The sequence below is a fragment of the Buteo buteo genome, chromosome 3 (assembly GCF_964188355.1).
Source record: "Buteo buteo chromosome 3, bButBut1.hap1.1, whole genome shotgun sequence".
NCBI lineage: Eukaryota > Metazoa > Chordata > Aves > Accipitriformes > Accipitridae > Buteo > Buteo buteo.
Window position 1 is genome coordinate 20,578,020 of NC_134173.1, and position 25,821 is coordinate 20,603,840.

General features: G+C 44.9%; 1 protein-coding gene across 10 annotated transcripts in view; it reads right to left on the reverse strand.

Annotated features, from left to right (window-relative positions):
• Positions 1 to 24,690, reverse strand: part of MTCL1 (microtubule crosslinking factor 1) — a 113,786-nt gene extending 89,096 nt beyond the window's left edge. For 5 of the 10 annotated variants that reach the window (XM_075023008.1, XM_075023007.1, XM_075023012.1 and 2 more), the window contains exons 1-3: positions 22,867 to 24,688; positions 10,025 to 10,249; positions 8,361 to 8,519 (exon numbers count right to left, since the gene is read on the reverse strand). In XM_075023008.1, the coding sequence (XP_074879109.1) occupies positions 8,361 to 8,519; positions 10,025 to 10,249; positions 22,867 to 23,742 (1,260 nt within the window). In that variant the 5' untranslated portion in view covers positions 23,743 to 24,688. Of the gene's footprint in view, positions 1 to 8,360; positions 8,520 to 10,024; positions 10,250 to 22,866 lie in introns of all 10 variants that reach the window. The other 5 variants (XM_075023013.1, XM_075023014.1, XM_075023011.1 and 2 more) reach the window with 3 other exon arrangements.
• Between the last annotated feature and the right edge of the window lie 1,131 nt (positions 24,691 to 25,821).

Genomic DNA, 25,821 nt, shown 5'->3' on the forward strand with positions numbered 1-25,821 from the left:
AGAAAATCTTTAATTATGCTGTGGATAGATTAAGGGAAGGAATGAAAAATAAGCCCATATTTTTCCCATGAAAGTTTTATATAGATGTCAAAGAGGCTACAGTTTGTTTGCACTGTCACTGCTGAAGCCCATGTGACAGACAGCAGGATTATTTTTGGTAACTGGGTGGAGGATGGGGAGACCAATACACAATTTGAGCTTTGTAGAGGTTATCTCCATGCAAGTCTCTCTTATTGAAAGAGCAGCAGTCCTTTAGTTACTGAAAGACTTCTGCTATATAGTAAGAAAACTACATGACAAATGGGGCTTAGCAGAATTTCACTTACTGTATGTTTTGGGTTTTGTGTGGCGGGGTTTTGGTAGCGGGGGAGGGGCCACACAGGTGGCTCCTTTGAGAAACTGCTCGAAGCTTCACCAGCTCCAAGTCGGACCCAACTCTGGCCCAGCGGTAGCACCTCTGGGAGATCAGATTTAAGAAGGGAAACCTGCAGCGGGGGAGGAGACTGGAATGTGAGAGAAACAGACGTCAGTAAAGAAGGAAGGGGACGAGGTGTGCCTGAGGCGGTGGATGCCCCTGCAGCCCGTGGCGAGGTGGCAGGCTGTCCCCCCCCAGCCCATGGAGGGGAGTGGGGGAGTGGAGGCCCCCCAAGATGGCTGTGACTCCATGGGAAAGCCCACGCTGGAGCAGTCTGTGACTGAAGGACTGCAGCCCACGGAAAGGACCAACCCCAGGGAAGTTCGGGAAGAGCTGAAGCCCACAGAAGGGACCCACATCAGGGAAGTTTGTGAGGAACTGCAGCCCGCGGAAAGGACCCACGTTGGAGAGGTTCATGGAGGACCATCTCCCGTGGGAGGGACCCCTCGGTGGAGCAGGGGCCGAGTGCGGAGTCCTCCTCCCCCCGAGGAGGAAGGAGCGGCAGAGACCAGGTGTGGGGAGCTGACCCCAACCCCCATCCCCTGTTCCCCTGCGCCGCCGGGGGGAGGAGGTGGAGAGAACTGGGAGTGGGGGTGAGGGCTGGGGGGAAGGTGTTCTAAGGTTGGGGTTTACTTCTCATTATCCTACTTTGATTTGATTTGTAGTCAATTAAACTGATTTTGTTTCTTCCCCAAGTTGAGCCTGTCTTTTGCCCGTGACCATCAGTGGTGAGTGATCCCTCCCTGTCCTTATCTGGACCCAGGAGCCTGCCTTTGTATTTTCTCCTCATCCCACTGGGGCCGGGGGGGAGGAGTGAGCGAGTGGCTTCGTGGTGCTTTGTTACTGGCTGGGCTTAAACTACGACACTACACAAAGAGGTTTTCCTTATAACTAACTGGTACCTCATGGTATATCATGCAGCTATAGTAGGTCATTGTTATTGCTGTAAATGCCATCATTTAAACATAATTTCTCCATATGCAAAGGCCAGTTGAGGTCCACCAAAGTATTCAGGAGCAAGGCCATGAAGGGGGTGAGTTAGAGGAAGCCCATGTCTGGGATGAGAGGCTCTGCTCAGGCTGAGTAACAGAAAAGCAGGGGGTTTTGCATGATATAAAACTCTGGATCTGATCAGCAGAGTCACCATTACTTTCTCTCAAAACCCCTCACTTCAAACATTAGAATAGGATTTGGAAGTAGTGTCAGATGATTGCTGGCAAGTGTGGACAAATAGCAATACCTAGAAACTAAAGACTAGCTGGAGCTTGGTGGCAATTTAATTGGTAAATCATAAATTCAGATGCAGATACTGTTCTCTCTGTGTGTAGGGGGAATTTACAAGCATAAAAGATTGGCACAAAACATTTTGACAATTTCAGGGGCTTTTTTTGTTTAAATCTATTTTTTAAATTTCTAAAAAGAAATATGGATGGTGCATTAGAAGATGTATAATATAATTCCTTGGAAAAAAAAATTATGTTACTGAGTTTGCTTCTTAACTGCTATACATTTTGAGTCAAGCCAGATCCATTACCACACCTTCCCTTCACCCTGTTTGTTGGTACCAACACTGAGCAGACCATTTCACTATCTACAGCTCCTGAAATGCCATAATGAGTATAAATCATTCACTGTGGTTTAGGTACCAATTCATTATTTATCACAGTGAAAAAAAGATACTGGAGACAAAATGGTGCTGCAGTAAAACTTTCATGCAGTTAATGGTTTTAGTTATGATTATTGCACAAGACTTCATTACTTATAACTGTCACAAGCAGCAACTTCTAAGCAGGTTTACTGAGTCAACATGGTGATCTTGCTTAGCCCTTTTAATGTTATTTGAATCTATAGCTTACAAGTCTTTTTGCCCTGTTTCTCAGCAAATTCCCATCATTTAAGCTCATTGATAACTAAGAAAAATCATATATAACAAAAATCAAAGATTTTTCACAGTATAGCCTTACTTCACCCCAGTGAGTAAATTCCATTTGAGAAATGACTGAAGAACATTATGTGTTACCTTAATGAACACGTATGAAGTCCTAGCTAATGAAAACATGGGCAGTATCTTCTACAAACAAGTGTGTTTTCACCAAGAATAATTTATTTGCCATTTGTGAATTACTTCACACTGTATCTATGTATATATATCAGAGAGAAAAGAGGGAAAAGTGACTTCAGATTGTAATAATCATGCTTCACACATGTACTGCATGTATTATGCCCTACTTAAAAGGTTCAAGGCAATGAAAATCAGACTCATGCTTAGCTCTAAGAAGAAGCCTCCAGATTTCATTTTGCTATATTATGTTTATAGAACTAAATTCTTCTAGCAGTAAAATGGTCTCTACTTCTAGTGATATTAAACAAAGTAGTGCACATGCACTCTGGAGCAAAACTTGTCTCTAAATAATATGCCTGAAAGATATTTAATCTCATCTTGTATATTCCCATCTTTTTTATAAGCATTGGAATGCAGCTTTTCACTCTGTTAAAAGGAACGGATATTTTAACAGAAAAACTACTTTGACTATTAAAAGCAGCAGTTCTTGAACTGTGCCTCAAAAATCAGGCATGACAGCATCCCCATTAGCAAGCAAGCCTTGGATGAAAAAGCCTTGAGAGAAGCCACTTCCCTAAAAAGCCCACAGGTAACCTGGGAAATCCCATTTACAGTATGTACTGGTTTTCATCTCAGTCTGTGTCCTAGAGAGATGTGTTGGAGACATTACTAATGGCCAGTGGGCTTGCACTTCTCTCCTCTCATGCGGAAAACAATGGAAACTGTATTTCTTGCATTCCAATTTTGCTGCTGCCTTTCTTCATAAAAACACTAGCGAACATGAGCTGCAGCCATGGCTCTCCAACAACTGATTTCCCAAGTGAACATGCCCAGAGAATGGCACTCATGCCTCTAAGAGTCCCAACAACCTGGAGGACCCGAAGCACAAATGATTTCAACAGAAGTTAGGAGCTGGCCAAGAAAACCTCTGTGTCACAGGGGAGGTTGCTGCTACGCCAGAGGTCCTCACAAGAGAGAAAGCAACACCTCCGGCTGCTTCCTCTCCAGTCCTTCTGCTTTCAGCAGCAATCAAGGGAGACTGTCACCTGCTCGGTATGGCCATCCCACAAGCAATAAATGCCCTTTTCTTCCCAGTTACACAATTCTCATTCATTTCTTGCCAAACCGTTTCATAGCACTCATGTCAAATTTTTTGGCAGCTGCTACACTCGTCCCTAATCCTCCCCTCTCTTTGTCTGGTCCAACAGGGCTACCCTTCCCCAGCAGTGCCAGTGCTGCCACAGCCATGCCTCTTTCTCTTTGCTGGCTCACGATACCAAATGAAGACAAAGAATGCAAGAAAATACATGTTTAGCAGCTGCAAAAAAGTGACCGACTCATTCTCCCCATGGTGAACAGAAGTGGGTCCTGTACCATCTCAGCACATTTCTACAGTAAGTAGCAGAGGTGTTTTATTATTCCCCAGGTACTGAGTTTTTAGAGAAAAGAGGGTTACTCTGAGAGGTATTACTTGCAGGGGAATTAATGATCACTGTACATAAAGGCATCTGACACTTGCCAAGCATGATTTAGTAATTGTTTAAACTTACACTAAAGATAGATGATCTAGTTGTGACATATCTTTGATGAGAAAATATAAGGAAGACATTCCCTAAAGATGCCTCAGTGGCTCCAATGAAATTATGTTTGGGATGGGTTAGATGTTGAGTGGAGCATGTTCAGCTCTCAAAGAAAATCCACTCGCTGTCGTCAAGCCTTTGTGAAAAGTTCTAGTTTGTAGATGCTCAGGAGAGAATTGGTAATGTTTTTGCATTGGTGCAAAGAAAGGAGACGTTGGAAAGAGTTTTCTAAATGCTTGCTGGTTGACCAAGTTAGATTCTTAATATACATCAGGATTTCTCATGAGCTGAATTAGGATATTAGGAAGGAGAAAATGATCGTTTCAGGGATGTTGCTGAGGTAGTCTGTTAGTGATGGAGTCATTTATTTCTTTCCTGGCAGCCTGTTGACTTGAATGGTGATGTTAATAACCTAGACAGCAAGAGAGAAAAGCAAGCAAGCCTTGGCAGTGATATGTATACTTATTGACTCTGTGACGGTACGCTCCTTTTGCTTCTAGAGTTATAAGGAAGACGCAACTTTGGTAAATCACAGAAAATCCTAGTAAATTCCTAGAAGGGACATTTCTTAGAGACGTCCCAGTTTTGCAAAGATGCTACAAAAAATTGTTCACAGCGGTAGGAAAAATCTGAAGCTCTGGTGGAGAATGCCATGAAAAAGGCATCAGAGGGAGGCTCAAAACCAGTTGAAAAGTTCACAGTAAAAAAAAAAAAAAAGAAAAAAAAAAGAAATAGTTGAAAAAGAGAAGCAGAAAAAGTAGGTGAATATAATAATGGAAAAACATTCAATGAACCACAGTGCTGCAGCAGGTAGAAAAGACTGAAGCAGAAAAACTTGGTACAGCCAGTAAAGTTAAAAAATATTCATAGAGAAAACATTATTATCTGGTGAAAGAAGTAGCTTCAAAAGAATCAGTGAAATTATTTCAGTCAAGAGTAGCAGAGTGATGAACCTATACAGCAATAAACAAACAAAATCTGAAAAAAAATTAGGAAGCATTATGGGAAAAGAAAGCTCCATATTATCTTTTGGCTAAAAGAACTGAAAAAAGGAAGTAGAGTGGCATGATTAAGCAAAGTGAATGCCAGCATGCTGATTAAGACATTCACAGAAGAATGGTGTCTAACTGGAAGACATCAGAAGTCAATAAAATCCACAAGTATTGGTTAAAAATCCTTACCAACCCATATCTTAGCTCAAAACACATCTATAGGAAATGCTGCAAAAGGCTGGAGGGGTCAAGCATGCTTATGGAAAAAGAAAAGAAAAAGGGAAAGAGGTGGCATTATCCTAAAAACCTGTTAAGTGACTCACTGTTGATCTAAGAGCTTCTTATTGAAACAATCAGTGAAAACCAGAGTATTTTGATGATGGAGAGTACCTAGCAGATACCAGAACAAAACAAGAGTCTAGATGTGATTTTGATAGATTATGCAAAAGCTTCTGTTTTGTTTTGATTGGTAGTAAATGAAATTGATTTTGTTTCTTCCCCAAGTTGAGCCTGCCTTTTGCCCGTGACCATCAGTGGTGAGTGATCTCTCCCAGCCCTTATCTTGACCCACAAGCCTGCCTTTGTATTTTCTCCTCATCCCACTGTGGCAGGGAGCGGGGCAGGGGGGGCAGGGAGTGAGTGAGAGAGCGTCTGCAGAGCAAGCGTCTGTGTGGTGCTTTGTTACCAGCTGGGCTGAAACCACACTACTTAATACAACAACTTGAAATTATGTGGCCAGCAGGAGGCAAAAATTAATTTCCCAGTTAAAACTGCAAGGCTTTTTTGAAGGAAGTAAGAATTGTATTTAGGCAGAGCAAGCCTGTATATATTTCACACCAAAAAAATCCTGTTGAAAGTATCACAGAAGATTGAAACAGGTACTGGTGTGAAAGAATACATAACAGCACTAAACATCATAAATGTTAGGAATTTGTCAAAAGATTATGATAAAAAATGAAGAAAGAGTGCTTTGAGATGTGTACAATTCCTAAAGATATTTCAGCATGCAAAATACCCTAAAGGTAATCAACATATATGCCATCCACTGCAGTGAGAAACTGGACCCAAGGGAATTGTACAGCAGGACAAAGCAGAAGTTAGCACTGAACTAAGCAATAAACATGAACACGGATGTGAGAAAACCTTTTTGTTGATCAGAGGATGATAGAGGAAAAGGGCTGAGAATAGTCAAGGATACTACAGAAAATGAGCATATGGTGACAGTGAGCTACATCAGAGAGCAAATACTGTCTAACTGGGTCTTAGGCAATGCTCCAGGACTGGATAGGAAAAATGCTCCTTCTAAGTGTCAGTCTTTAGATAGACAAGACGCATAGTCAGGGTGGATTGGGAAGAAATGACATGGCCTTTGGGTTGCTTTTCTCCCAATATATAAAGCACTAGTTTTCCCACTGGCATATCTAGAATACATTCATTTAGAGCTTTGTATGCATTAAATGTTCCTAAAGAGGTATTGCTTTTGGTAGTTATTTGAACACATCTTGAGGCAAAAATTTTCTTTTTTTTTTTTATTTTTCAGCAATGTCAACAACGTTGCAAACACATACTTATCTGGCACACATATCACTCTGTTTCTCCAACTTTTGGCTCATCTGTCCTTGTGAGACCTGCTGAGGACCGAAACCTCCGTCTTCTTACCTACTGTGACCTTGTGAAATTCTGACTCTCAGAGAAACCACCACTTATGGTATGAAAAACCAGACTCTCTCTACTACTACTGCTACATCTTATGCCCTGCTGTGCCTCCAGCATGAACACATCCCATCATTCTACCTGCTATCTCCCCCTTTCCCTAGCTCCTCTCCAGCCTTTGACTCATATGGGACAAAGTCTGCTTCCAAAGTAAAGGTACATTCACTTCAGCTTGCAATGCAGCAGAGAGACAGTTGAGTTAGTTGGGCTTCCCTGCCCTGCTAGGCTGCAGTAATCCAAGAAGCAAGGAAAATTCAGCCTGATTAGAGCTGGCTTGAGATTCCAGCACTGCTGGACAAGTTTCTTTCCCATTGCTCACCCACAGTTTAGTTTCTCAAACTGCTTAATCCCAAAGACCATCAAGCAGTATCTAGTGGACCTGTGCATTAATCACCAACAAGCTATACACTCAGTACTGTGGATGACACAGTATTTTTGTACGGAATATAGACTGCAGACCCTGTAACATGGTATCATGTCCATTAAGTACAGCATTCAGAAATAACACTGAGAGAGAACAGCTAAAACATCATGCGGAATTTATCTTTTGTGTCAGGCTCCTAAGCAATCTGAGCAACACTGATATTTACACCAGCTGATGATCTGTCCTGTTAGGTACACAATGCTCCAAAATTCTAGCACTGGACTCCTTATAACCCAAATGCACAGAGAAACTAAATATGGGTTGTCCTTATAAAACTGAGTCAGGCTTTGTGCCAGTTGACTCTCAAGCATTGTTTGAAAGATTAAAATAAAAGATAATTGCACCAGCTTTCTAAATCTGACCAGGGCTCAGAGGATAAATGCCTTGCCTCATTATGTTTAAATGCTCTACCTCAATCTGGTTTAAAACAGAGCGGAGGCTGTGAGCTGCCAATCTGCTGTACTGCTAAGAAAACCGAAATACCGCTACAGACCAGGATGTGGGCTCCAGCAAGGAGCCACGCTTAGTATTTGGCTTTCCTTTACTGTCCCCTGCTCCTCAGCTCATTTGCTTCCAAGGATCATCACTTCACCCAGTATGACTATGTGTCAGCTCCAATTGAAATGATCCCTTTTCTCAAGAGACAGTGTTTCTGTGCCTGAAGTGCAATGTTATTTATACATTACAGACCACATTCCTGCTGCCTAGCTCACGCTGGTGGCTCCCACTGTCACCACTGAAGAGCACCAGCCAAAGCAGCGGCTTGCCTACTTGAAGTATACTCTCAAAGATGAGTCAGGCACACCTCATTTGACTCTTAAATAGGTGGAAGTCCCAGTCTGCATAAAGGAGAGTCAGAGCTAGCTGGAGTCAAATCAAAGATAGTTTTGCTCCAGTAAGGAAGAGAGGCTTTGAGGAGCCAGTTTAAAATGGGGCAGAAGTCCTGTGAGAAGCCCCAGATGAAAGCCCTAGCATCACTCCTCTATCTCTGTATTGTTTCTAAATTACCAACACATTTGGGACACACAAAAAAGGCAAGGATACCTTTTGGGCAATTGTACAAGCAATATCAGTAGGCACTTCATGTAATAAAGATGTCTAAGACACTTGCATGTCAAATTTCCCATCTAACCCAGCAACACTGCTCTTCATGGCTTTCCTGACTATTGCTTACCTCTTTTAACTTGTCCAGCTCATTTTGCAGTGTCTGCTTGGATACTTCCACCTCAATAATTTGCTGCCGAAGGATTTCATTTTCATCTTCTGCTTTAACACGTTTCTCCTCCACGCTCTCCAGCTCGTGGTGCAGTCTGACAGAAACATCTTTGGCTACCTGGTCAGAAGAGCACAAATGCATGAAGAGGATCTATGAGGAGCAACAGCTACAGTATGTCTCCTACAGTAGGAAGCATAATACAACCCTAGACAGCTGAGAGATTTTTAATTCAATTATGAGACTGTTGATGAAAGACTCCAAGCCTTCTGAGTATCAAAATGAATATTCATTTCTAATAAAGAAATCCAAGATGAACATATATTTGATTACCCGTCTCCAGCTCCCTCTCCACATTATGCTAAGGCAATGTCATGAACAGCAGGAGGAAACAAGCAGATAACAAACCCACACGTCAAAGTCCCAGGATATCACATCAATAAAACAAAAGATGAGGAATTGTACTGTAAAGTTGACAGGTCATCGATCAAAGCTGCACCCATGAAGCAGTCTCATCCACCCAAATTTGCTACTCTGGCAGCAATCACAACTAGGCAAGAGTGATATGAAAGCACAGAAATATATGCTAGCTTAGGTTTTCTGAGTCCAGCCTAACAAGAATAAATACTTCCTCCAAAAACATTTGGAAAGGTGATTCATCAAGCAAAATGATGAATTAGTGAATTATAAGTCAGCAAAACCAAAGCAAACAAACTAAAAAACCTCAGTATCTCTTTCACTCAAATCTGTGTACAAGATTTTTACTGAGTAATGTATCATTTCTATTATGATAAGGCTATCATTTGTTTTCCATCATAAAAGAGAAAATTAAGTCTGACATTTTGAAAAGTTTGATGACTTGATATGTTACTCTCATTTTCACTGCTGGGAACCAATCATTCAAGTTTCAGAAGGTTCTAAGTTTTGCATTTTTAATTACAAAATGCTTAATAATTCTAGTGGCAAGCAGTCTCCCTCTACAGAAGACATTTTCAAAACAGCTACAAGATAGCAGTATTAAGAAAGACAAGTAAAGCTAGATAAGCATTGTGCCTACACAAAGCTTAGCCTTGATGGAAACATTTCTGAAAAATATAAGAACTGTTTCAGTATGAACATAATTTTTACAGGAATTTTTGATTTATGGGAATAGCATTTTGATTCTCTATCCGCCTTGCTAAAAACTATAACAGTCTGTTCCTGTTATGAGTAACTCATTAGGCACTAAGAAATGCAACTTTGACTAGGTTTTTTTTCAGTTATTTGGCATAAGCAAGAAGAGAAAAGGAAGGAAACGGCATGAATTCGGAAAAACATATCAGGTTTTGTTGACACAGTTTTGCCAAAACTAAGGTTTTCAGTAAACCAAAACTGTTTAAATCTTTCAAATGCACAAATGTAACTTGACTGCATTTCTTTCATTTTGAATCTAAGCACATGGTTTTTTTACTCACTAACACATCTTTTTATGATGATAAGCTGCATATTTGTTCTCCATCACAGAAGGAAATTGGTCCTGATGTTTGGAGAACTACTTCCTGTTTCATGTGTCACCCTCCCTTCCATTGCAGGGAGCCAAATCCTGGTCTGCTCTCTTTCACTGCAAATATGAATCTCTCACCCACCTTTAAATCTTGTTCCAGGCTCCTAATGAGCTCTCCATCCACATGGCCTGTTTGTGCAACTTTCAAGCTTTTCTGTTCCGCTTTCCTGAGACGATATTGCAGAATGCGGCAATTCTTGTTTGCCCGGTCCAGCTCTCGCCGGAGCTCCTGCAGCTGGTAAACATCTTCCTCTAAATAGCTGTCACGCATTTCTTCCATTTCAGCCCGAAGTTCATCCAGCTCATCCTGTGAGAAGTCAAAATAGTGCTCCATCATACCTCTAAATCTCCCCCGTGGGAGCAAAATAGGAAACATGCTCACTAGGATACCATATTAATGAAGTGATACAGATTGCAACATGCAGCTCCAGAAGTCATAGGAACAGAAGTTTTATCCCAACATTGACTAATTATGCTGAACTAAATTAATGAATACTTGTTATATTTCTTACAATTGCTTCAATAATTAAAACCAGACCAGATGCTTATCTGTCTCCTGAAACTTGCAACACCTTCATTTTGGCATCTCTAATTAAAATAAAAAGTGCATAATACTTTGCCACCGTCTGAACTGATTCCTTGCTTTATTTGGACAACAGTAAAGCTAATTAACCAAGTAACTCAGCACCTCTGTGTGATGTGCCTTTTAACAACAGCACTTCCTAAAAATTAAATTTTCCCTTGAAAACTTTAATGAATCTTTACACCGAATACCGAACTGCTCCATATGAAAATGCTGTCCCATTTGAGCCTAGCACCATGCACATGCTTAGTGACAGATGGGTTGGGTGTGGGAGAAAGTAGGCTTCTGTTGGGTGTATACACATTTCAGTGACAGAACCACAAGGACGAAATAAAACCTGTGCCCATGGGAATAACCTGGTCATTCTTTTCTAGGCATCATGAACTGTCCCAATTCCACATTATACCATGAGTGGCACATGCTCTCTAAAGTCAGATTTAAAGATTTACAGCTGAACAGGATAAGCTCTATCATTCCCATTTGTTTAATCTGTGCATGACTGAAGCTCCAGAGCTAAAACTCTTATAAACATGGCTTCATGTTCACTAAGGGCAAATCGTGCCTGACAAATTTGGTGGCCTTTAACGACGGGGTTATAGCGTTGGTGAATAAGGGAAGAGCAACCAACATCATCTACCTGGACTTGTGCAAAGTATTTGACACTGTCCTGCACGACATCCTTGTCTCTAAATTGAAGAGACACAGATTTGATGGATGGACCACTCGGTCGATAAGGAATTGGCTGGATGGTCACACTCAAATAGTTGCAGTCAATGGCTCAATGCCAAGGGCAGAGCAGTGACACGTGGCGTTCCTCAGGGGTTGGTTGGTACAGGGACCGGCACTGTTTAACATCTTTGTCAGTGACATGGACAGTGGGATTGAGTGCACCCTCAGCAAGTCTGCCAACGACACTAAGTTGTGTGGTGTGATCGACATGCTGGAGGGAAGGAATGCCATCCAGAGGGACCCTGACAGGCTTGAGAAGTAGGCTTGTGCAAACTTCATGAAGTTCAACAAGGCCAAGTGCAAGGTCCTGCACATGGGTCAGGGCAATCCCAAGCACAAATACAGGCTGGGCGATGAGTGGATTGAAAGCAGCCCTGCAGAGAAGGACTTGGGGGTGTTGGTTGACGAGAAGCTCAACACAAGCCAGCAATGTGCATTTGCAGCCTGGAAAGCTAACTGCATCCTGGGCTGCATTAGAAGAAGTGTGGCCAGCAGGTCAAGGGAGGTGATTCTCCCCCTCTACTCCACTCTCGTAAGGCCCCACCTGGAGTACTGCATTCAGCTCTGGGTACCCCAACATATGAAGGGCATGGACCTGTTGGAATGAGTCCAGAGGAGGGTCACAAAGATGATCAGAGGGCTGGAGAACCTCTCCTATGAGGACAGGCTGAGAGAGTTGGGGTTGTTCAGCCTGGAGAAGAGAAGGCCCCAGGCAGACATTATAGCAGCCTTCCAGTACCTAAAGGGGGCCTACAGGAAACATGGGGAGGGACTTTTTACAAGGGTAGGTAGTGACAGGACAAGGCACAATGACTTTAAACTGAAAGATGGTAGATTTAGATTAGGTGTAAGGAAGAAGTTCTTTACTGTGAGGGTGGTGAGGCACTTGAACAGGTTGCCCAGAGAGGTCGTGTATGCCCCCTCCCTGGAAGTGTTCAAGGCCAGGTTGGATGGGGCTTTGAGCAACCTGGTCTAGTGGAAGGCGTCCCTGCCCATGGCAGGGGGGTTGGAACTAGGTGGTCTTTAAGATCCCTTCCAACCCAAACCATTCTATGATTCTATGATAAAGGTCTTCCAAGCACAGGGGTGCAAGCCATTAAACAACTGTGTGAGAAGAAAACTATGACTCTACTAACTTTGAACAAAGTTGGGGAAAAAAATCATAAAAAAGAGCCAGGAGGAGAATATTTGAAATGAACTATTAATTTTTAAATAATTTTCTTTAAAATTGCATTTGATATTATAAAGACCAAATTTTCTGTGGAAAACACAGCTTAAATAAGATTCAAGGAGAACTTGCACTGGGGCTTGCTGCACCATCACCTCGCTTCAGATCTCTAAATGACACTTGAAATACCAAGGATGGCTGGAGAATATTCACATTTGTATTGATTGGAGAAGACACTGCTACGGCGTTAGCTCCCTTGACAAAGCACCCCTCCAGGCTGGACCATCCCTGTCCAGTCCCTCCATGAACATGTCTGCCTACATCCCCCGGTAGTCCTCTCAACCATTCCCCCTTCCCATGGCCTAACTGGATGGACGGTTGTGTTTTTCCCTGTATTCACCTTGCTCCACTGGAGCTTTAGTAACAAATGAGGGACACATCTTGTCTCTGAGCACAGTCCTGACCAAAGGAAGACGTGTTGAACTTCTTTAGCCTCCTTAGCATAGTTATGTTAGAATTACAGTATTAGTCCTACCAAAATCTGTACAACTGTATTTATACAGCTATGTTTTATCTTCAGTTAGTTGAGCCAGCATAAGTCAAATTTTGGCCAAGCACAAGGCTTGTTACTTCCGAAATCTGGGCTCAGCAGTGAGGTTTTGCTCCACCAGTACAGCCCTCCAAGGGCTCTACACAGTTCTCCCTAGATGCTCAGAAAGGACAGACAGGTTTTCTCACAAGCCCACTATATCGCTATACATTTTCAATATATTCAGATTTCTGCTGTAGGGGCATCCTGTCCCACAGTCTCCCTGCGACAGCTGCAGGAGTGAGATATTTGTGTGGATGGAAAAGCTCAAGGGTTACTCCCCAGTGAGCTGGTTCATGCTTGCACCATACGCTGTCAGAAAAGGAATAGTGTAAGCACAGTAACAGAAGTTACCCTTGCAGCAATGACATCCTCAGAAGTTGCAAATACATTAATTAACCACAAACAGCAGACTGCAAGGAAAGAAATGAGCTCTGCAGACCAAACCCAGCAGGACTCTTTCAAAACGATGACAGGCCCTGGCCCTATCTACTCCTCCTCAGGGTATAGCCAAATACTCTGGCCAGTTTACAGACAACACACTGGTGAAGCTTTGATAAATGATTGATATTTTTAAAAAGAAAAACATAGCATTGTATGCTTGAGTGAACTGGGGAGGAGACCTGTTATTTCTTTTTAATGTGCACACCTTTTCACTATGCTTCACATTTATAGACACTTTCAAGTGGTAAAGTAAAAGTTTACCCAGTAAAGATGGAGATGCAAAAGAAAAATGTCAAGGTTTTAGAAACTGGTTAGAGAGTAGCAGGGGCTTTTTAACCTAAGAAAAGGAGCACACTTTTGTGTTGCCAGTTTATTAACTATGTATTCTGGCTAAGGTACTCATACCAAAACCACAGTCTTTACCTGTCAGAGTTAATATAGCCCTCTGGGATGAAAAGGACCAGAGTTATTGCTCAGGGCTGTCTGCAGACTCAGGAGTTGAATCTACCTCAACTAGATTCAAGTTCAATTAACTTTTTAATATCATCTTCAGAATGCTAATGTTAGATTAATAATTTGGTTGTAAATTGAGAATTTTGAAACACAAATCCACAATAAAGGAAAACATGTCATCACCAAATCAATGGGATCTGGTTTATAACCTGATGTTTGTATTTAAGAACTAAGCAATGGCTTTCATGTATAAAGTGGCCTGCAAAGAACAATTGTAATGTTATTGCTCATCTCTTAAACTTCCTTGTTATCTATAACAGGTTTTGGAATTAGTAAATCTGGTTAGTTTCTAAAGACAAATAATCCACAATATTTTACTTTAAAGCATTTATTACAACCAAATTTGGAAAGTGAAACTCACATAATTTTAAACAACACAATCCCTGAAACAGTCATCCCATTGAAAATTAATATTCCCAAATCCTTTGGTGGGCATGGGAGCTCTCCCAGCCTTAAGAATCACTCAGTCTCCATCGGAGACTTGAATCCAATGTCTTTCCTCCCACCAAAGAAGTTCCCCAAAGAGCTGCAAGCGTTGGCATGAGCTTTATTTCAGGAGATAGGCCTGCCTTTTACCTCCAGGAAAACTGAAGTTTTCTCAATCACCCTTAACAGCACAACTCTGACTTTGCAAGTCTGTGATTTGTTTTGCTATGCTTACCTCTGGTTTTGGTTATAAATACACAGTTTGTTTTTCTCAAGTGTAATTTTGCAGAGAAACTAAAATTTAGGATACAATCAAGAAAGCTGTACTTTAAAACCTCACACAGTTCTCCTCTCAGATTTTTTTTGACTGAATTGAGCTTCCTTTCCACACAATTTTTTTTTCTACTCCCAAAACCGTCATAGAGAAATCAGACTGTGTCCCAACCTCTTGTATTTAGGAACACAGCATCCTTTGGACGAGCTTTAAAACACAGCAACATACATGCAAACACAATGAGGGCACAAACAATTTTGACCATATAAGGAGCAGAAACCTTGCCGTACGGGCTGCATGCAGCACCAGCCCGCTTTCTGCTGTATTACTGCAGTGCCTGGGGCTTGGACCTACATAGTCTGTCCAGCCCAGGGAGGAAAAACCCAAATGGGACAGATTAAATCTTTTTGAGTAGCAAGATGAAGTCCTATTTTTATGTATTAAAAAAATATATATAGGAGCATGTCACCTCTGAAATGTCAAAATATAGGAAAATGATATGTGGCTCAGATTTTGTATGACAGCACACAATTATGGATTCTGGGATAATCTTTTACTAGTTACAGTAAAAACATAATCTCAATACGTGGCAAGGGTGTAGATGCTTCCAGTTCATAAGAGCTTATTCTCCTTGGTAGGTACTTGTGATTCTGCTGTAGACGCTGAAACCTTGTGTTAGCATCTCCTAAGTCAGAGCTGTTATGATTACACCTACAAAACCAGGGCAGTTTAAACTCCTCTTCTAAAGTGATGTGTGCACATAAAACAGAGGGAGCTAAGTTAAAGACCCAGGGAAGTGGAAATTACAACTGAAATGATGATGGTCCTACTTACCAAACCGGCAAACCTACCACTTTGAAGGAAAACATTTCAATCACTAGTGAAAACAAAGGTAAATGCACCAAAGCCAGAACCTTAAAAATCCCAAACTCAGTACTTCGCAAAAAAAGATGCTTTGGCTGCGAAGCAGTTGAAAATACTAGATAAAACTAATTCCTAACTTCATTAAAATGTATTGTTCTTATTACTATTATTATTGTGAGTAAGAATTAAAGCTTTCTCTCAGGAGGTATTGAGATTCATCTTGTGGACTTTAATATTGTAAAACTGAAGAAAGAAATCAGAATAGGCACTTAAAAGTAATTAAAACAAACAAGTAAGAAAATGGCCATCCCTCTTTCTGCATCTAAAAAATTGAGAGCCTGCTCCCTTCCTTAAACAGGGAGGACCTGCTCCAGCATCTCAAAGTGGGAATCGAAATTGGTAAGTTAAGTGCCAGCATAAGAAGCTTCACTTTGCTGTACGTTCCTGTACAGGATGAGAGCCTCCTCTTGATCCCTTTTAATTTAATAGTAATTACATTACTACTTTCAGTTAGAACAGCACCAGGCAGAGAGTCCTGGAAGAAAGAATATTGTTTAGGAAAAAGCTAAACTGCTTTTCTTTCCAGATGATTTTCTTTTCCACCCTGGTCATCAGAAAGAACAAATGGAAGTGTAGGAAAGAAAACAAGTTTTGAACTGGCAGCTCTTTCCAAATTTGCAGTGGAAATCCAAATTGCTCCTGCTCCTGAGTCTAACTGCTTCTGGTTTCAGATACTTGGCCCAAATGACTTCCTAAAGGCCAGCTATTTGGGGTCTAATAAGGATCAGTCATCTGGAATTCACAGGGTGGCTGTATGAACACAGGGACACGCTTAAATAGCTGCTCCATTTGCAGGGTTCCCCTAGACTTCAGTGCAAAAGCAACAGAATTAGGATTCACTGTTTCCCTGTTGGTCTACCAAGCCAAGGTGAATTGGCTGAAAGGGAAAAGCCTGTGTGCAGTTTACATCACTGCATAGCCCAAATACATACTGGTGGTGTCATTTCACATCTGTACTGTGCAAATAGAAGACTTGCCTGTCAGAAGAGAAGCCATTATCTCATTAATACCTCCACTGGTGTCATGCTTGTTTTTTATTGATTTAATTTATAATGAAGTATAATTAAGGGTAAATTATAGGAATATGCCTTGTTTAGGATTCTTTGGGAAAAAAAAAAAGGAGAGAGAAGAGTCAGGCCATGCAGCTATTACACTAAGTAACCCATACTCATATGAGTCATTCCCACTGAAGTGACCAGGAATACTTTTACAACTGATGGACTGTGTCTACCCAGCCAGTCTGGTTGAGATCCATAATGAGGTTTGAAAGTAAATTTTCCAATCATCCCCACAACTGTGCACTCATTCAGCCCACAGAGTACACAAGAAATGGATTCCTTCTGAAATAAAATAAGCAGAGACCTACACTCCAAGGGTGCACCAAATGTGCTCCATTACTCTTGAGTCCTCTGGACAACTGTAAAACACATGCATGATGGAGATGTTTTGTTCAAGGGGCCAGACTAAATACAGTCCAAAGTAAGACCCCTAAACTGCATATGAACACAGAGGCAGCCTGCTGATCTACCCTCACTGAGCTGAATTACTGGCTAATACAGAAAAAGCTCTTAACTCGGAGTGTTAATAGAGACCAAAACTAGAACCCAACCATGAGTCAAAAAAAAAAAAAAAAAAAAAAAAAGGAATTTTCGAAATTACTGTTAGGGAGAAATTACATGCAGAAAATAGCATAAAAGATGTATGGATACTGAATTCATTACTATGCATTTACAGTTACATATATTAGCAAACTGGAAGTCTTTAGGCTCCAGTGCATTAGAACACATCAGTGTCCAGAAATCATACACTAACTTGGAAACATCTGCAAACTAGGAAGCCAAAAACGTACAAAACCAATAAACTGTACAGTATTTAAAAAAATGCAAATGAAGAATGAAATTCAATTACCTATGTAAAAAAATCTAAGTATTTATTAATTTAGCCAAAAGTCATATTTATAGATTATGCCAGTACTATTTTCTAAATAGAAGGTTATTTCATATACATTAAATCAAAAGAGGGGAGACTGAGGAAGGGAGCAGGGGCGGAAATTACGGTGGGTAGCTGCTATTGCGCTGGCGAATACAGAACTTCTAGAAAGTCCTTGATAAATCTAAGATTCATGAACTGTGATTTTACGTAATCTCTGTTTTTGTATTTTAAATATCTCAAACTGTCTGTATGTAGGAGATGCTGCTGCTGCTAAGGAATAAACACATCCCCCATATCACTTTACAGCAGAACTGCAGTAGGGATAAATATGCTCTAAAAGGCTTTGGTTGGCAAGAAAGCAACAACCATTATTTTTGCCTCTTGCAAAATATGTTAATGAACCTAAAGTTCCTGGGCCCCTGATATTATTGTTTACCTCTCAAACCAAACTACAAGTCGTGCACCAATCCAGCGTTGTTTGAAGCTTGTGCACAAAACAAGATGAGAGCTGAAAAATTGTAGGACCCTGAGCACCTGTTGACTTCAGGGCTGGTTTAAGTTTGCAGGATCCAAGAGCAGCATCTGGCAGCTTTTCTGCTATATTCAAGCATTAGTCCCAGTATTGTTCCAACACGCTTCCTTGATTGGAGCAGCTGAAGCCGTTCCAGCAGTCATCTGGCTGGGGCAACATTGATATCATCAATTGAGGGCCACTAAGTGAAACTATTGCCTGGTGCATCACGCCGCTAATCCCCTCCAGGCAGTGCAGGGGTTGACAGGGACACAGCTGGAGTTAACAAGGCACACGGCCTCGCTATTCTTCCCCAGAGTGACATCTCCCTCCGACAGCTGACCGTCCCTCCAGCCAAGCCTGGCCACACAGGTTTTGTGCCCCAGGCAGGGTTATCGCCTCCGTTCTCTTCGGGACTGCCAGTCACCAGGTGGGCAAAGCAGCATGTCAAGCAGAGATGGGGGACGAACTTTGTTTTGCTAACCCCAGTAACCCTCACTAAATGGAAGAAAAATTGGTCCCATCACTTCATATCATTTTTGCTCTGCAAAACCCTTTGACATACACAACTCCCATCAGGTTAACAAAACAAACGGTGATATTACTCCTCATGAGTTCATCTCAAGCCTATGGACTCAAAGATCTACAGTTTCAAGGGAGCCAAGAAATACAATGTAACCTCATATGACATACATTGTGATTTTAAACAAAAATGAATGTTCTTTAGATGTATCAGAGTGGAATAAGGAGCCTGGAGTGGCCCCTTATTTGATTTATATCCAGCATATGTCACAGATAAAAAGGAATATAGAAAGAATAAAGACAAAACAAGATAAACTAGATGATTATCTAATAAATCCAACATAGTTTAGAATATATTTTTGTGCTAGCCTGCACTGTAGCAGCATTTCTGCTGTGTTGAACTTGTACCAACCCATGCACAAAGAGGAGGCCCAGTAAAGCAAAGCAGAGCAAGCACGAGTTTCATTTTAAGGGCTGTACGAAGTGCTATGCCTCAAGTAGGAGGCTGCTTTCACATTGTGGCCATGAAGGATGTAAAGAGAAAAGGGGCATGTGTCATGACTAAAATACCACTGCTGTTTCTGCTAGCACGTTTATTTAATTAAAACAGTCTGAACTAAACTTTGGACAAGATAAAGCAAGAACATTTTTAATTGCTAAAATTTAGGCCTTCTTCCTCAGGATCCCTCATCCTTTCAAGGGCTCTACACCACAAGGAGCTTCTTTCAAAATTTCCCAAGGACTTGCATAGTGCATGACGCTTCTCCATGTGCCGGACACCTTTAAAGTAATCCTGAAAAACAACCACTTGTGTGGGCAGTATTTTGCTATTACTAACAGGACTGGCTAGCAATGACTAAAACTTTACCTTCCACTAGCACTTACCGGTGACCTCCTGGCTCCACAGAGTCAGGCACCACGACATAATTTCACTCTTACACATCAACCAATAAGTGATACCTTTTAAATGCTGCTGTAATATTACAGTCTTCCCCCATAGGTAGCTGAAATAAGGTTATGCAAGAACTATATGAAACTGAAATCAATGATGACGAAATTTCACTGAGGTAGCAGAAAAGAGACTGCCCAATGTAAACACTTCTCCTCAACTACTTCACCTACAGGCTTAACTTTACAGGTAGTTGGCCACTGCTGGAGCCAAAGTCTCATCTAGGGTAAAATCACAATCCCTGGAAATATTAAGGTGGCAACTTGGTATCAGGTTGACATCTAGCTCACAGTGTATGAAGTCTGAGATGTCTGCAGCACCAACAGTTTGCCCTGCAAAGACTTCCATGGAGCATTCTGGGATACTTTCTAGCACTTCTTGAGTAGAAATAAAAACAAATGATTGTGTTCGTTTTGTTTTTTCTGGTAGCACTTTAATATCCAGTAATCTTTAGCACTAAGTATACGTATATGTTTATATATACATACACTGTGTTCTATAACCTATGTTCCAGACACATGAAAGATATGTGAAAGACCTTCCTGTGTGAAAGATAAATTTCCCTGAAACAGGCTTTAAAATTATGCGCACTTACTGTTGCACTCCAGCTGCAGGGAAGGATAAGGAGGAGTGAAAACTACAAAATTCGGCATATGGCCAAGCTCAGGAAATTAACAGTTTCTTCTGGGATTTATCTAATCACTTGTCTATTTACAGCTGACAGCTTCCCCGTTATCCCTTAGTCCCCTCCAGTTAAAGGAGAAACACATCTCACTCCAATACCTACCAAGAGAACTGCATTGTAAAAAACACGAGGAGCAAACCCACAAGTAAACAACTCAGGCAATGCTGTGGTTTTAATTTGCAGAAGTTTTTTATAGGTTTCCCTAGGAAAGGAAAATGAAGTTTGGGAATTCTCCTGGTAACTTTTGCACTACTGGGCTGTTTCCAACCATTTTGAGAGAGGAGCAGAACTGCTAAGACTTCATGTACCCAGGTGGCCAAGGAAAGCAGACAAACCATGTACTCAGTCCCCTCAGGAGAGGCGACAGAGTGAGCTCATGGCTTTCCAGGCACAATGACATGCCCACTGGAAGTCAGCTGAGACACAGAGCCCCAAGAAACCAGTCTGTATTATCCTACTAGTCTCAGAAATACTTGTAGCCTGAAAAAGTCATAGTCCAAATCAAAGAAGGGTTGGGACACAATTGCTGTAGATGATGAAGACATCAAGGTGAAAGACCTGAAGACACTGTCGCACAGGGTGAGAAGTTTGAAACGATGTAGAATAAAGTTCTTTACCTAGGACTTGCCAATGTCAATCCAGTCCCATGATCAGAAAGTCCATAAAGTGGGACACCCTAACAGTGGTCAGTCCTAGACAACTCAGACAAACTCTTTTTCAGTTTCCCATAGTTAAAAATTACTTTCAATATGAAACATGAAGCTTAACACATTCTTCATAATGGGTTAAAGTTTAAGTACTATAACTGTGCAAATCTCATAATGCAAAATGATGCTCCCAGGTTTTTGGCCTCCATGACTTCTGATGGCAACGCCAGTTTACCTCCTCCTAAAGCAATTCCTATTATGAAGTCTGATTTCATTACATCTCCTTGTTTCTGGGCTGTCAAGTAGAACAGAAGCTTCTGATAAAGGTTCTCTATGCTGCTCATCATTTTATAGAATATTACATTTCCCTAACGCACTCTGGAGTTTTCCATCCAATGAGTGCTATAAAAGCTTTGCTATGCGCCAATAATTTTTATTGGTCTAGTTCTGTATTATCAATTTCTAGATGACCAGCAGTGCCCACAGTATTTCAGGTACACCCACTGATCTGTGTAACAGCTACAGATCTATAAAACTTTATAATATTTTCTTTGTTATTCTCTGTTCAGTTCCCCCTGAAATCTAACATGATTTTTGCCTGCAGTTTCACACTGAGCAGAGATTTTCATTGCCCCTTCTCTCATGATGCTCCTGAGTTAACACAATGCATTTAAAATCCAGAAAAGTGCATACTCAGTCCTTCTTCTCTCCGAGTGCTTGAAATTTTCAATACTGAGATTTATTTCCCATCCTCTGCCTTCATTTTTCACTCATTCCTCAGGGGTTAAGTCTACGATTAAGTTCTATCTGGTCTTTGCTGGGCTCCACTTAAGATAAAAAAACTTAATGTCATCTGAAAATTTTGCTGTATCATTGCTCGTTCCTTTTTCCAGTTCATTAAGCAGCACCAGACCCAGCAAAGAACCTTGCAGCACCCCTGCTGTTAACCTTTTGCTATGCTGAATATTGCTTCTTGTCCCTCAGCCAAAACCCCTTAACAAGCCCCGTCTGTATCTTTACCACCCTTCTCTCCCAAGGTTATACCCAACTCCAGTCTTTCTCCTAGCAAAACTCCCATGGATTTCCATGGTCATTTTTCTTGACAACAGGGTGTTGCCAAAATCAGGGAACAAAGATGGTTCTCACCAGCAGCAGAGTCAAATAGTACAGTAGCTGCGGTTACATGATTATCTCAGTTTATCTTATTTATAGATCTTTATGGATGTAGCCTCTTTGCTGTGCCAAAAGATCAGATTGTAAGTGCAAGTCCAACTAAAGGTTCCCCCAGGTCAACCCAGCTCAGAGCATGCCTGAATTTAGCTCTTGTTTCTCTGAGGATGAATGCACATAAGGTGTGTTTTTCTACCTGTACAAGGGTGCAATGACACTTTTTACTGCTGCTCTTGTTATCCTATTAGTACTTCACAACGAGTAGCTCCACTTTCCAGTGATAAAAGTAACACAATAAACAGACAGTATAATGCTGTCATCCCTTCCACATCAAATGAAGGAACCGGTTTCTTCGGCTTTTTTAAAGGGTGATACTGAGGAAAACAGTTCCTGGAAAGCAAGGTCTTGCCAACCGGTAGAGTGTTTGCAGTGCTTTAGGAAGAGTTGGGGTTTGCTGAGCCACCACCACGCCAACCAGACGTTAACATTGCCACAGTACATGTTGCACCGGACTTGCGTTCATCCAGCCTCCACGACTCGGGCTTTTCCAGGGAGCCGTGATCCCACGCTTAAGTCCCTTATCTGCCCTTAAACCGTGCCACGGCCCCGCTTTGCGGGGGAGCGCCGAGGCGCCCGGCTGGCCCTCCCTGCCCCTATTCCTCTCCCGCGGGTGAAACGGGGCATTTGGTCCGGCGGGGGCGGGGGGTCCCACGGGAGGTGACTTTAGACTGAGCGAATCCACTCGCCACCCCCAGCGCGGACCCCGCAGTCCCGGGCAGGAGGGGCTGCGCCGCTACCAGTGCCTCCCCCTTCCCTTCCCTTCCCTTCCCTTCCCCGGGCTCCGCGGCCGATGCTCACCTTGAGGTACTCGTTCTCCGAGCGCAGCTCCTCCACCTCCCGCTGCAGCTCCTCCGGAGCCGCCGCCGCCGCCGGCTCCCCGCGGCTCGGGGCTCGCCCACCGCCCGGGGGCGCGGGCAGCGGATCCCCGCGGGGGCCGGGTGGCGGCAGGGCTCCGCGACCGGGCCCGGTGCCGGTGCGGGTCGGCTCGGCGGCGGGCTGGGCGGCGGGCGGGTCCCGCTCGCGGTCGCTGGAGCCGGTGCCGGACTCGGCGTCGCTGCTGGCGGCCGGGGCCAGGCGCTGCTCGTCGGAGAGCGGCTCGGAGGGGCAGTCGGAGAGGTCGGAGCTGCTGTCCGTGTGGCCGACGCGGGCCAGCGCGGCCGCCGCCGCCGCATGGCCGCTGCCTGCCGCGGCGCCCCGCTTCCCCTTCCTGCCCTTGCCGGGCGGCGGGGCCGCCTCGCCGCCGGGCTGCCGCCCCCCTCCCCGGCCGCCGGGGCCCGGCTCCGGACCGCGGGCCGCCCGCTTGGCGCAGGGGGCGGCCTTGGCGCCCGCCCTGCCGGCGGCGGCGGCGGCGGCGGCCTTGCCCCCCGGGGCGGCGGGGCGGCGAGAGAGGCGGCCCGGCGCCGCCAGGAGCCCCGCGGCCGGCGGGTGGGCGCCCGGGTGCGGCGACGGGGGCGCCCGGGCGGGGAGGCCGGGGGACTTGGGGGGGGCGGGCGGCGGCTTGGTGGCGGCGGCGCGGGCGTGGAGGTCCTTGAGGAAGGGTCTGGCGGGCGACGGGGCGCGGTGCAGCCTCTTCTTCTCGGCGTGCGGGTGGTGGTGGCCGGGCGAAGGCGAAGGCGGCGGCCGCAGCGCGTCGCCGGGCCCCGGGCCGGGGCCGGGGCCGTTCAGCGCCTCCATGGCGCGGGCCGGGGGCGGCGGGGCGGCAGCGGCGGCCGCGGGGGCGCCCGGCGGCGGCAGGAGCGGCGGTCCCCGCGGGGCGCAGCAGCAGGACGGGCAGCCTCCTCCAGCCTCCCCGCTCGCTCTCTCATCACTTCTGCTTCTCCCAGCCACAGCCCTCACACTTTTCTTTCTCGATCCCCCTCTTCCTGCCCCCTCACCCCCACCTCCTCCTCCTCCTCCTCCTTCTCCTCCTCCTCCTCCTCGCCGCTCTCTCCCGATCACTGATGTGTTTCAATAAAACGAGCCCAAATCCCTCGGTGGCAGCGTCTCCTCCTCCTCCCTCTCCTTCCCCTCCCGCTCCCCTCTCTGCCTGGCTCAGCTTGATGCAGCTCAAGTTGCGATGCAGCCCCAAAACCCCCTCCTTTTCCCCTCAGTCTGAGGCAAAGGCGTGTTTTTTCCGGCTGCCTTCGCCTCCGCTTGCAAGCCCCCGCTCAGCCCACCGGCGCCGCTAACCCCATGGCTCCCCGCTGCCCCCAGCCCCAGCTCCGGCTCCGGCTCCGGCCGCCGCCTCCGCCCGGCTCCCGAAATAGCCCCGCTGCTGCTGGGGCCGCTCCGGCGCGGCGCGGCGCTGCCCGCCTGTGCGCAGGATCCGCCCCCTCTGTCAGCGAGCCAGGCTGCTCTCCCTGCAAACTACTTCCCTCGCATGCTTTATTATAGGGGCGCCTCCGCCAGCCGCTTCCTATCGGAAAGCCTCATTTGGGCAGAAATTTTCATTTCCCAGCCCTGAGCTGTATAGCGTTGCCCCTGGTTGGTTTTTTTCTTTTTTTGCTTGGTTGGTTGTTGGTTTGGGGGGTTTTTGTTTGTTTCGGTTTTTTGGGTTTTTTTTCCGAGCTAAGGCTTCATGAAAACCCCCTCTCCGGAGATTGGCAGCAACAGAACAACAACCACCGCATTATCTCTTTGCTCAAGGCGGACACAGGTTCACCCAGAGGAAGGGCTGAGTATCCAAGGGAATCGGCAAGTTCGTGGCTGTGGCTAAACTACAAAAGGCATGGACCCATCCTTTTGGAGCACGGGGATATGAAATTAGAGCCCTTACATTTGCAGAGCACCCGGACAGTAAATGAAAGGGAGGAGAAGCTCAAGCGTGGGAAAGAGGCACAGCCTAATGGGTAGAGCAGAGCAGCAGCAGCCAGAATGTTTCTGACTCCTCCGCTCGGTCACAGCGGGACCTTGGACAAGTCGCAGTGGCTCCCTTATCTGTCAAACGAAGGTGGTAAATGCGTGCTTAGCTCATGAAGTCCTTGGGAGGTTCAAGTCATCCACATCTGAACGGCAGCACCTCCAGTGCGTCCCGGGGAAGGGCAATCCCGGGGGTTTTGGGGGGCAGCACCCTGGGGCACTCCACATTCCCCGCTCCGCTCTTCCGGGTGCAAGGTATTACCCCAAAAGGCAAAAGCCCCAGGGACTGCTGGAGCCTGAAGGCACCGGGCAGCATCACTGCAGCAGCCAGCGTGGCCAAGGTAAGATCAGGCAGCTGGCTCTGACAGTCCCGACCCGGGTCCGGTGCCAGACATCGTGGAGCACCTGAAACGGCCCGGGCCGGCCTGCCTGGGGAAGAGCTGGGACCGCGCTGGCATCCCTGGACTCCTTGTCCCAGTAAACGAGGGGAAAACCGATTTATCCTGCTGAATAGGAACACCGACGCTGCTGCAGGAGTACGCAACAGGTAGTCCTTACATTGCAAAGCCTGCAGAGGTGAAAAAAATACTATTCAAATCAGAGCTGTATTTACAGGTCTCCAGGAACTGGCAGCAGCTCCTCGGCACCGCCCCGGGCAGCCGGCGTGGGTAGCGCCAGCCGGGAGAGCGCGGTGATGGGCGGGCTGCCAGCGAGGCCGGGCGGGGGGGCGGCTCCAGCACCCTGGAGAAAGCCGGGGCTCGGGGCCGGCGGCGGCGGCCGGGGTCCCTCCCGTCCCCCCCCCGGCCCGTGCGACAGACCTCCCCGGCCGGGCAGTGCGGTCCTTCGGCGAGTGGGCGGGAGATGAAAGCCCTGCTCCAGGGCACCCGCCGGCCGGTTTGTTGCTGTTGTTGGGTG